We start from the raw sequence: 12652 nt of genomic DNA, 5'->3' as shown, positions 1-12652 counted from the left end.
CTGTTATCTTGACATAAATATAACTAGATACTTAAGAGAACTTTGTGCTTTACGTGTATGAGTGTGTACTTATGCGTGTGAATTGATGGGAAAGGCAGAAACATAAGAAAATGTAGAAAAGGGAGTCCGTGGAACTAACTGATTTGTTGTCGTGTCTTGAGTGACGGGTATAATCTGCAAACTGTCAGATTCTATTACAGGGGATGTTACTATCTATCAGAACTGACATTAGTATATCAGTTTAGTATAACAACTGCAATTATATTAATGTTTATGGAGTTTAAACTTTGTGACATTTCAGATTTAATCTTAAAATTAAAACATTCATATAATTTGTAAGCTTATTGGTTGATTAGGTATGTAATTATGTATTTTAATAAGGAAGATGGACTTCTTAAAATTTTGCATGCATTTGCATGGTCTACACCTCTAGTGTTAGAATGTGATTTGTTACAATTCCATGCTAGCTTTTTTAGCACAGAAGATGTATTGAGTATTCTTGAATATTGCTCTTCAGCATAATTAAAATGTTAGATTCCCTAACATTTTCGATTAAATATATCCCATTTTATCAATTGTAAGATACATTTTTAAAATGTGTTTGATAGTATTATTTCACCTTCTTAAAGACATATAAAATAATGGTAGATTTTCATGACTATATTTGGGCTTTATCATTCTGGTTCAAAAAGGTAATTGATGTGATTTAACATTTTTCTAATTTTCTAAATTCTAAAAAACTTAGAATAGTTTTGAATATTATATTATAAATATTATATTATAAAGTCAAGAAAGTGTGCTTTTATCTTTAAAATTTTTTTATTCCTTTTGATGTTAAATTCTAAATCTGCTTTTAATTTATGTCCATCTGCCACAAAGAAACAACTACTCTGATTGTCAAAACATTTTAAAATTCAATATATTAATACGACATTAATTTCGCAGTAGACATAATAGGATTAAACATATAGCAAACTACTTTTATGCATTGCAAACATTTCTTAGTATATTCAGCCAGATATATGCTGTCAATAATAAATTTGATATGATGTCATATATAATGAACTCTTTAAAATTTGACTATTTTAAGGACTGACATACTATTATTCACAAGCTAGTTGTTCTTTATAGAAAATTAAAATTCTACGGGAGACATTTGACTTATTACATCTTAGGAGTTTGTTCAAGGGGCTGCAGACCTTTCCATAAGATGCCTTACTTCTCTATTTGCACACATTCTCTTCCATACTTCTCTCCTTTTTTCTTTCAGTTTCTTTTCCCTCTCTTCTCCACCCAAACCTCCATCAGAACCATCATTCTAGGACACAGTAGTGATGGTTTTGATTTGGTTAATTTTTCATTGTTTAAATAGTAATTTTTGAGTAATTCTGTTCAGCAGTTTCCTGATTATTGACCAGCCCTGATTTACCTCCTTAGTCATAAAGTTATCACATGAATAACTTTATCAGAAATCTCAGTGGGCACCACATGTGCTGTAGCTAATGTTTATTCCTCATTACCCTCTTATTGTCTCGATCTGCAGTGAACATGGGGCTGAAGTGGCATGATTTTTCTTCATGTATTCATATGTGTACATAGTATACTTTCTATTCCGTGAACACTCACATGTATACCTTATAAGCACGCGTGATCAGGTGTGTGACACTGATCTGTGGTTGTCCTCAGCCGTGGATGCTTGTCTGTGTTGGGTCCAGAAAAAGACTACTTGGTGAAGGAGAGAGTAGGAAAGCAGACAGTAAAGGAGATTCTAGTCAGAAGAGGAGTGAGAAGGTAGGGCCTTCTTGAATGGCTCTGTAACTGGTAACTTGTGCACCTCAAAAAAGCTTTTTTTCTCTGTTCTCTCATTTTTATGAAAAGAGTGAGCCTTTGAGCCATTGTATATACAAACAGACGTACAGTACCCCCTACTTTTCCTACTAACTTGTAATAAGACATTGATAAAGTCACTTTATGTCTTTGTGTTAATAAAATGAGATTTTTAAACTAGACCTAGAAGATTCATGCTTTCCCTTGGAGTTTGTGGCTTTGCTGTGTGTCTATGATAACCAAAACCTGCGTACCATTATCAAAAGGAGAAAAAACTTACATAGACTTTGAAAGCTTAATATGATATAGAATATGTGTTAAAGACCTAAAATGTGTATTAGCATGTGTTTGAATCTGAAAAGCCACAGATTTGAAGCCTACTGGTCTGGGAAGATGAAAGCAATAAAATCATTTTGTAAAAGACCTCTGCCAATTACAGCCTTAATGCTTAAAATAAATACATGAATGATGGAGATACTTAGGAGATAAATAAAATTTTAAAGCTTGTTATATTTAAACATTGATATTTGTTTTATATATTGCATATCAGGGTAGAACCATATTTTTTTCCATTTGAAACAAGTAGCATGTCTTTTTAACTTGTACATTGTGGCTTGTGTTTTTTCAAATTATCAGTTATAAATAGAAGTATCTCTGAAAAACAAGAGCCTCTTTAAAAAAATTTATAATACCTATATTGTAATAAATAATTTTGATAACATTTTCTCAATATTATCTCATGTCAAGTTAGTGTTTGTTTCCCCACTTGCCACACTTTCTTAGTTGAAATCCATGTTACATTTTGTCTCTACACCTTTCTTTTTGAAACTTTAAAAAATTGGATTTTACTTTACAAAGAATGAAACACATATTTGTAACTATCTAGCTCAATGAATTTTAACAGAATTGTAAGCCACGCCCCTAACAACTCCTGACATCAAGGCATCGAGAAATTCCGCCGCTTAAGATGATCCCTTCTGCTCTTTTCCATGTCCCTTCTCCTTTAATCACTGACTTGGTTTCTTTCCTGTCGTTCTGTCTTAGGTCTTTATCAATGAGCCCTCACAATGTAAATCATTCTTTGCATCTTTGTCTCTCCAGTAACTATTTGTAGGGTAAAAAATATAAATACAAATGTATAGAGACCAACTTCTTACAGATTTCTTCTTACAAATGCCAGAAACCTGGATTATTGTTCAGTGTCCTAACTTAGGAGCCGATCGTCTCCTTGTAACTCTTGATTGATACAGTGACAGCGCTTTCTACCTCTTGCATCTTTGCATTTTCCATTTCAGAAGGAGCATTAGATCAGTTCAGTCTGTTAATACTGGGGGAAAAGAAGGAATAGAATGTAAAGTTCACATGCAAATTCATTCCCTTCACAGGCATTCTTTGGCAAGAAGCTTTGCGATCTCTTAGTTCTTAGCTCAGAAATCAAAAGTCTTCTATTTGGGATAATTCTGTCAGTATTTGGATTCAGGCACAGCGCTCTTCGTTCAGTGAACACTTCCTCTCTGGTGTGTTTTGATAAAGGGTTTGCAGTACTGTCCAATTATTGGATTATGCTAATAATTATGGAAAGTTCAAATTAAGTTTTTGCTGTTTTTTTCTTCCCCTCCTGAAGAATGTGTTTCACTTTTAGAAAAGAATGATTGAGAGGCTGTGAAACATTCATCAAAACTAAGTGCATATATACATGTAAAGAAAGTTTTTAACTATGTTTAGGTGAATTAGCAAATAAATCAATTACTGAAAGTTTTAGGTCTTTCAGTTTTGAAGTTAACTTGATAGACATCTTAAAATTGAATAAAACAAATATTTAGCACGATGGTGAAATACAAGTATCTCAGGGGCTGGGGATTTAGCTCAGCGGCAAAAGCGCCTGCTTGGCAAGCGCAAGGTCGTGAGTTCGGTTCCCAGTACCGGAGAAAAAACAAAAAAAAAAGAAAGAAATACAAGTATCTCACCTACTCCACTTTTCTGATGGACAGGCTAAAATTGGAACAATTTGGAATAATGATTTTTATATTGATGAGGGAATTTGTACTCACACAGAAAAACATTTTAAGTTGACAGTGAAAATATTGACAGTTCATGTGTAACCTAATACAATAGCAGAAGGAAATGTGTTGCATGCTTTCCAATTTATTAAACAAATGTGACACTATTCTGTAGCCATTTCAGTAGTAAAATAGTGGTATAAATGAAATCATTTCTTAATGCGTTAAAAGGGAAATACAGAAAACAAAATACTAACAAGAATTCTTAGCATTTGGTGGTATAGCTTTCTGATGTTTGAAAATTTTGGTTTTATAATTTAATTCTTACAACATTATTATATGTGAAATATAATAAGAAAGTGCTGGTAGAGTAGTCTAAATCATTTGAGATAGATAACCAGACCGTACTTACTTTGACATGATAGTATACTTTATAGTTTTCTCAATATAATTTACTAATTCTCAAATACCTACTTTATTTTGTATTTTAATGTGCTATTAATTTGCACTTTAGAAGAATGGCTCCTTTTAAAACCAATGAGCATGTTTTTCAGGGACTTTTAATGAAAATGGTTGTCCATAAGTTATTTTATCTCTGTATTTATGGTAACACTTCTTGGGTTGTTTTGGGCCTGTCATTCAAAGTATTTCAGTTTAAAGTTATTGTAGTATGATAAAGGAGATGTTTATGTATAGTGAATATATCATACTATTTTAAGATTCACTATACTGTTCTTTATTCTTAATTTGAGTAGCATTTGTGTTCTGTAAAATTTGATCTGATCTCAACATTGCCATTTTAGCTTTGGTAAGATAGCTATGTCATTTAGTTTTTGTAGTGCTTTACACCTTAAATGCGCATTACTATGTAATTGTTCTCTGCTAATTAACACATTGTAGAATTACAGTTACTAAATTTTGTAGTTGAGGTAGTTCATTTCAAAATGATAGCAGTCATTTTTCTTATAACGCAGCAGGTTATATTGATAAATTGTATGTTTGTTAAGAATTTATTAACCATTTGCAATCTAAATAAATAAAATTGTTATCACTGAAAGTGGCTTTCAAACAAATGTGTAATAGTATTAAAATACTGAGGAGAATTAATTGACCCCCACCTTAGCTGACCCCGGGAAGGCACAGTTGAGTTGTCGATGCTCATCAATTCCCCTATCCTGGTACACTGGCTAAGAGAAGCATTGGATTTTATTTGTTACCCCCTTGCATTCTTTGACTTATCCACGTAATGCACTTGTTTCCTAATATGACGGTGGTATACCAGAAGATACAAATTTTCCTTCCTTTTCTGCTTCCTACTTATATGGTTTTAGAGAATCAAAAGAATTTATTATGCAAAAGTAAGTAGACTGTAATAACAACTTCATGCGAGGTCTGCGTGTTTGAAGTTTCCATAAATGCTGCAGACGTACTTCTGTTCTGATTCGCCTGATCTCCAGCAACCCACTGTTTTGGTCGTTGTATTTATCAGTTGCAGTTTATTAAATCTGTCAGTTTTATTATAAAGTATAGTATATGCAAGTTGATATTAGAGGACAGTTTTTCTAGAAAATGTATAGCAGTAGTAGTTTCCTCCAAATTTGAATAAGCTTAAGATCTATGATCTTACTAGAATGTGCTCACATTTTCTTTAATTTTCTTTTAAACAAAGCTGCGGTTACTTCTTAGTCCCTTTTCAAATACGATCATTATCAATGTATACTTTACAAATATTTTTTTTCCATGTTGTTAAATGCTTTTTTAAAAAAACTTGGTTAATTTGTAAACTTCACACTGCCATTTACTGACAAACTGTCTTTAGCATCTTCAATAACTGCTTTAAATCACTACGTTAAGGAATGATTCTCTTGAATTGCCTGTGATCTTTTGTGAGCTGAATGTCCTTCTGGGATATTTTAAATACTTTTTATTTAATCTATACAGAGGTGGCAAAAAATGTCTCTTTTTGAATGAAATTTGAAATTTAAATTATGGAATCTACATTTTAACTTGATTTTCTTTGTGTTATAGATGCTTGTGACCACACCAGAAAAATGGGACGTAGTAACAAGAAAGAGTGTCGGGGATGTTGCTCTTTCTCAAATTGTAAAGCTCCTCATTCTTGATGAAGTCCATTTGCTGCATGAAGATCGAGGGCCGGTATTAGAAAGCATAGTTGCACGTACTTTGCGGCAGGTAAAAGGAAGTATTTTGTCATTTCATATTAGATGCATGAATAAAATTTTAAATGTAACATATAGCATTCAAAGGAAGTACTAATATGCATTGTTCATGGGGATAAGACCATTTTATTGTGGAGAAGCCTTTAGCTATTTCATATTCATATGAAAAATTGCCTTTCTTTCGAATATTACTTTACTAAAGTCTCTTTAGCTGTAATACCTATAGGAAAATTTCTTTGTTAAACTTGTATTGCAGATCTAAGTCTAACATTGGTTAAGCAAAATTGAAATGTAAAACATAAAGAATGTTTTTGTTTTGATACTCTTTCTCCTGCCTGACCCTCCTCTCTGAAAAGCTGGACAGGAGCATCAGTTTTTCAATCGAGTCAAGAAGTCTTGACTCTGAGTATGTTATTGTCTTTTATTCATGTTCTCTGGCCATTGTTTTCTTCCTAAAATACCAAGGCCTCTAAGGCCAATTATTGTCTTGTCAGTAATCTTAACTTACTTTCTGAATACCTGGCAAAATTTCCACAGTGACTCAATTGAACCACTTCTACGCCTCTGGCCAGACTGCTAATCATTAGGAGATGCCACAGAGATTTCGACTAATGTCAGAATAGAGCCTCAGACCGATGTACACTATTTATCCATCAACCCTGAATTCACCTGGGTCCCTGGGATTGCCCTGTAACTTCTGTGGCACTTTCCTTATTTTTGTAATGTAACCCTCTCTAAGCTTCATCAGTCTCCTACCTTACTCGTCCTAACCCTGTTACGCCTTCTTTTTATGTGACAGCACATTTTATTAAAGGAAATGGAACCCTCCATGCTTAAACTTCCACAATAACCATCTTTCTTCTTCCTCTCCTTGTGCAGAAACACCCACCTCTCCTCTCATTGTTCTAAGCGTACCCATCATTGTCCGTTGTACCCCTCGGCCTTTTCTCGGAGGTCCCTACTGCATTGGACCCTGTCCTTTCACTCTCTTGTTACCCCTTTTCCTTCTCCTGTGTCATTAATTTCTTCCTGTTAGTGACCACTGTCTCTTTAGTGTAAAAAATATGCAGTGTTCCTGTCATCTTTGCCAAAAACCCCTCCCTCAAATCTGCCGTTTCCAATAACTTCTGCTTCGTAAAGTTCTTTACGATCTAGTTTCCCAAAATGTTCGTCTGTATTTACTGTTAGTCTATATATCTTTTTTTTTGATTTTTCAACCACTGCAGTCTGGTCATTAATTGAACATAAATAAGACTTTTACTGGGATTACCAGTTACTGAAAGATAGTTCTCAGACTTAGTGTCTTAACTTGGTATTACTACTTTTTGATATTTAATACCATATATCATTTATTCAGTCTTGAAACTTTTCCCCCTTTGTCTCTGTGATGTAACCCTAACCTGATTTTCTACTTGATTTTTTTTCCCCACTTGGCTCTCTGCTCTCTCAGGCTCCTTTTCTTATCTCATGTTTTCACCCTTGAAATATTTACATTCTTAAGACTTGTCATATTTTTTCCATTCTCCCTTGGGAAAAGAAAGAAAATTTATGCTCTGTTTGGATACGTAAATATTAAAATATTATGACCAATGGAGATAGTACCTAAAAAGTTAAAATGTAAGTGATCAAAAAGAAATTTGTGTTACACTTTAGATTAATCTTTAATCTCACATACATTTAATAGACTTTCTAATTGAGAAAAATAAATGAGAAGGAACATTTCACAGTAGAAAATACTTCTCAGTATATAGAAGTATATAGAAAAGGTGCTCAAAAGGAATGCAAATCAGTGTCTGTCCATTTAGCAAAAATGAAAATGGAATACAATTTGAAAACATCCATTAAAATTAACCCTGTGCTTTTGCTTGTAGAAGTCTAACCTGGGGAAATAATAGCACCAGTTCATAAAGATGTGTTAGTACTAATATTTATTGAATCTTTCTTTCAAAAAAAGTATTTTAGAAACAATTCACATGTTAAAAATGAAAGAAATTTTAAATTATAATATATTCTTGCAGTGAAATACTATAGCCATCTGAACTGGATTTCAGAAATACCCATGTTAAATTTTTCACTGAAAAAACAAGCTGTCCTATATTGTAGTATAGGTCTGTTTTTGTGAAGAAAAAGCCTGTGGGGTATTGGTATTTACATTAATTTTTTCAATTAATGAACATTTATTAAGCACTTATGTGCTAGCTACATATTTCTAAGTTCTTGAGATATAGCAGTGAACAAAGCACAGTTCTTGCTTACATTTGGGTTTTAGAGTGTGGTGCATAGACATGAAAGGGCATGCAGTAGGCAAAAAAATAGTTTGTTAGAGTAGAGAATAGAGGGACTTTCTGAGATATGTTCACCAAAACAGCAAAAAAAAACCCGAACAGAATTGAACTCACAGCAGTCCTCCTGCTTTAGCCTCCTCAGTACCGGCAAAACAATTCTTTATTTCTTTAGGGGCTAGGGATATAGCTCAGCGGCATAAGCGCCTGCCTGGCAAGTGCACGGTCCTGAGTTTGATTCCCGGTACCAAAAAAAAAAAAAAAAAAGCAACAGAACTGAGATATGTTCACTTTTATCCTTCACAGAATAAAAGGATTTTTAGATTTTCTAAAATTCAAAAACACGTATGTTTACATACTGTGTATAAAATACAAAGGGATTATCTCATCAAAGTAGATTTATAAAATCAGAGATTTTACCTAATACACAACATAAAAATAGTTTTAAGAATACAGATAGTTATAAGAGGATAAAGCACCTGAAACTGCCATCTGTACAGTCCAGGTCCTTTCTTGGTATTGGCCTATGGTTTACATATGAGATCTTCTAAAAGGAGTATGCAAGTCTTTTTTTACACACAGAGAGCTAATTTGATCATGAAATGTTTTGGTTTTGTACCTTAATACTTAAATAGCTCAATGACATTTTTCAGGGAGCCATACTGTGTGACTCCATACATTCTACATTTATTTGCAGTGAGCCAGCTAGGAGACCACATCCATTCAACTGAAGGGATTCCACAGATAAGAACTTTCATACAACAACAGATCATTTTTTTTTTTTTTTTTTGGTTTTTCTCCGGTACTGGGAACCGAACTCACGACCTTGCGCTTGCCAGGCAGGCGCTTTTGCCGCTGAGCTAAATCCCCAGCCCAACAACAGATCATGAGAGGCCAGTAAATATCATTTGTGCATTTGCCGGTCTATCATTCATATGTATACAAGTATTTTCTACTGTAAAAATGTTCCTTCTAGTGTAAGTTTATTTTTCTCAATTAGAAAGTCTGTTAAATATATGTGAGATTAAAGATTAATCTTGTGTTATACAAATTTCTATTTGATCACTTACATTTTAACTTTTTTAGGTACTATCTTCATTGGTCAGAACATTTTAATATTTACATAGCCAATTCCCAAAAGGGAATTTAGCAATGACATCTTTTTGTCCTGAGCACCCCTTTAGAATGAGAAAAGTAAACATAGAGCAGCTACTAATCCTTTCTGTATATATGTACACTCACACAGTGTTATGCATCATGTGTAATATTTTAACACCTTTATATTTTGTAAATTATTTATAAATGCACAATAGTACAATTTTCTGCCCATAATTTGTAATTTAAACTAATGGTGGCAAGTCTGTGGCACATTGCTATGCCAGGCTGTTACCACTTACAGCTCTAATAGATTTGCTATCACTGATAAAATTATATATTACAGGTTTATTGTTTATATTGTATGTAATATAACTGTATAAATATATCTTATCTCTTAATGTATAATACATTATATATAATTTATAATGTATACATTAGTTGCACCCTCACATTTCCCTCTATGTAATGTAACCAAATAATAATTGTATTGTTCCCCACTACTGTGCTCATAAACCTTTGTAGCCTTGTTTGTCATGGTAGGAAAAAAGTTTAAATCTCTCAGCTGCATATTATTGTCTATTAAGTCCTTGTCTAGTTTTAACTTCTGCATAGCATTCATCTACTAGTTCTAGCCACACAAAACCATGTTATTTTTTTCCTTTTCCAGGTGAAATTGATTTTACCAGAGACAGAATGTATTGTTGATTGTGAGATTAAGGATTATAAATGCCAAATTATATAATGCCTTCTTTCTATACACACCCCTTTATTGAAAATATACTGTTCTATTGAATCTGTCAAGTACTTCTATAAGTGTTTTATAATGGTCCCTTTTTTACAAATTTTTAGTATTGATCAGTCTTATATTTTTATAATTTACTATAATGCTTTCTTCATCTGAATCCTTCTCTAGATTTTAATCCCCATGAAAGAAAAGTATATGTGATTCTTCTCGAATCTCCAGCGTATGTAGTGTAGTGCGTATGATTATGTTTAGTAAAAAGTAAAGTTCCTGTTTTTATTTTTTCTTATGATTATCAGACGTTCCCAGGAGATGGCAGTGTTTCACATCATACTTCATTTGAAACTAAAGTTGAAGATTGTTCAGAAGCTGTTCCACTGAAATTGCATACTAGGTTAGGGACTAAATGTATAAACACACTTTCAGCGATGAGGAGAAATTTGGAAACAATAAATGTTTGAAAGTCCCAAATCTGTTGTATATAGTAATATTAAATACTAATTGTTTGCATAACTAAGTTTGCTTTCAACGAATAGGAAGACTTTTTTCCAAACTTAGATTTTATGCAAGGTGAAACATTGTGCTGTGTAGTCTTTGGCACACTGATAAGGAGAAATCTTCATAATTCCAGTTTTCATAGTCTTCAACGATGATTTCTTGTTAGGTAAATATCTGTAGTGCATAGAGCTTTGAAATTTGGCTTAGGACATAAAACTGTTCCTATTTCAAATAAAGTAGTTCTTATAAGATTTAATTATATTAAGATAGAATTATACTTTTGGATTTAAAAATATGGTTATTTTTAAATGGAGTAGAAATTTTTAGTACAAAGTATTTTTAGTAGAAAAATACCTAATGTTTGCCATGGTATCATGTATTTAATATCAAAAGGCATTAAAAATATCCTCACTGAATTTTAAGTAATAATTTTAAAACCAAATATCACTTTTATTTCTTTACAAATCACAGGCACTGCATAGAAATAGAATATAATTAAAATCATTATCCCAATTATTGTATATATTGTGAAGGAGAATTTTTAGATAACAGGTATGGTGATTATTTTGTATTATTTAGAGTTTTTTACTTTTCGTGGGATTGGGATGTTTTATGATGATATATTTAACATTTCTTTAGTGAAAGTAATTCACTGAATGATGTTTCAGATGTTTTTGTACTTTAATTTGCATGCAGTCCTGGGGTTTTTACCTTCCCTCTTTATGCTTCTACAAATAGTCTCTGCCTCAGTGTGGCAGGTTAGGCGATAATGCAGTTTTGATGGGTGGACAATTCTGGAGTATCAGTACTCACACTGGACCTGTGATTAAAATAACTCATGTAGGTTGAATCTACGCAGAGTATGATCAGGATACTTGGACTTTCTGCAACCTTACCCAACTACCTTGATGTTGCTACATTTTTACATGTTAATCCCTACATTGGACTTTTCTACTTCGATGGCCGTTTTCGACCAGTTCCTCTTGGACAGACATTTTTGGGAATTAAAAGTACAAATAAGGTAAATACTCATTTCATTAATTATAGTTTTTCTAAAATTATTCTTGTTGACTTATTGTTGAATAGTTGTCTGAGATTAGAGATTGCAGAAGTTATTTGAGTAGTGCTATGAATGTGATATCCTAGACAAAATCAAGCAGACTTCTTTAGCTACTGGTAATATAAGTAAGTCCTTACACAAAGGTACTTGTAGTAGTTTGCATTGTTATTGCCAAAATATTTTTGTTAAAACTTTCATAAAGTTATTTTGACCTGATGGTAATTGTGAAATAATAAAAGCTCTTATTAGACCTGTATATTTTGATACAGTAATCTTTTAAAAATGAATAAAAGATCTCATATGCATTTGAAAAAAAGCTTGATGTTAGGAACCACCAAGAGAGGTGTTTTATTTAACTTATTATGTTGTATTATTACCATATTAATTATGTATAGAAATGACATTTCTAAATTTACATACTATGCTTTAAAAAGTTTGTCTAATTCTGTATTTAGTACTACTGTGTACCATTAGGATGCTTATAATATGAAGGGAAATTTTGTTTAAATTTATCATTTATCATTCTGTTCAACAATATTTTTTTAAGAAAAAATACCTTTGGGACAGTATTCACTGTCCTTTAACTTCTTACTAAAAGAGAACAAGGTGGAATCGTGTTGTTATATCAGACTTGGTCTTTACTCTATCAGTTACTTCTTACAGAAAAAACTTCATTAGTAAAACAGAGCCACTTTTACCTTGAGCCACTGTAAGTAAAATATTCAACTAGTTTGATTCCCTGTACCAAAAAAAAAAAAAAAGTTCAACTAGTAAATATCAGGAATGACTGATAGTGTAAACTAAGTGCATTCAATAAAACTGGTACATTTTAAATTGTAGAGATCCTTTCCAGATTTATGTACAAAAGGATAGTTTACAAGACAGTAATACTCACATATACATATTTTAACCTTCATTAATTGTTTCAAGTTCTCTCCAGTATTCTTTGCTGCTTTTCTTCAGTC

The 12652-nt window shown here is 32.4% G+C and overlaps 1 protein-coding gene across 3 annotated transcripts in view; it reads left to right on the top strand.

Moving 5' to 3' along the window:
- Positions 1 to 12652, top strand: part of Ascc3 (activating signal cointegrator 1 complex subunit 3) — a 294273-nt gene that overhangs the window by 92992 nt on the left and 188629 nt on the right. For all 3 annotated transcript variants that reach the window (XM_005377814.2, XM_005377812.2, XM_005377813.2), the window contains 2 exons: positions 5856 to 6020; positions 11472 to 11648. In XM_005377814.2, coding sequence (XP_005377871.1) covers positions 5856 to 6020; positions 11472 to 11648 — 342 coding nt within the window. The remainder of the gene's footprint in view (positions 1 to 5855; positions 6021 to 11471; positions 11649 to 12652) is intronic.

This window comes from Chinchilla lanigera, unplaced genomic scaffold (assembly GCF_000276665.1).
Source record: "Chinchilla lanigera isolate Chin_1 unplaced genomic scaffold, ChiLan1.0 scaffold00010, whole genome shotgun sequence".
In the NCBI taxonomy this organism is placed as follows: domain Eukaryota; kingdom Metazoa; phylum Chordata; class Mammalia; order Rodentia; family Chinchillidae; genus Chinchilla; species Chinchilla lanigera.
This window is presented reverse-complemented; position numbering and strand designations above follow the sequence as displayed.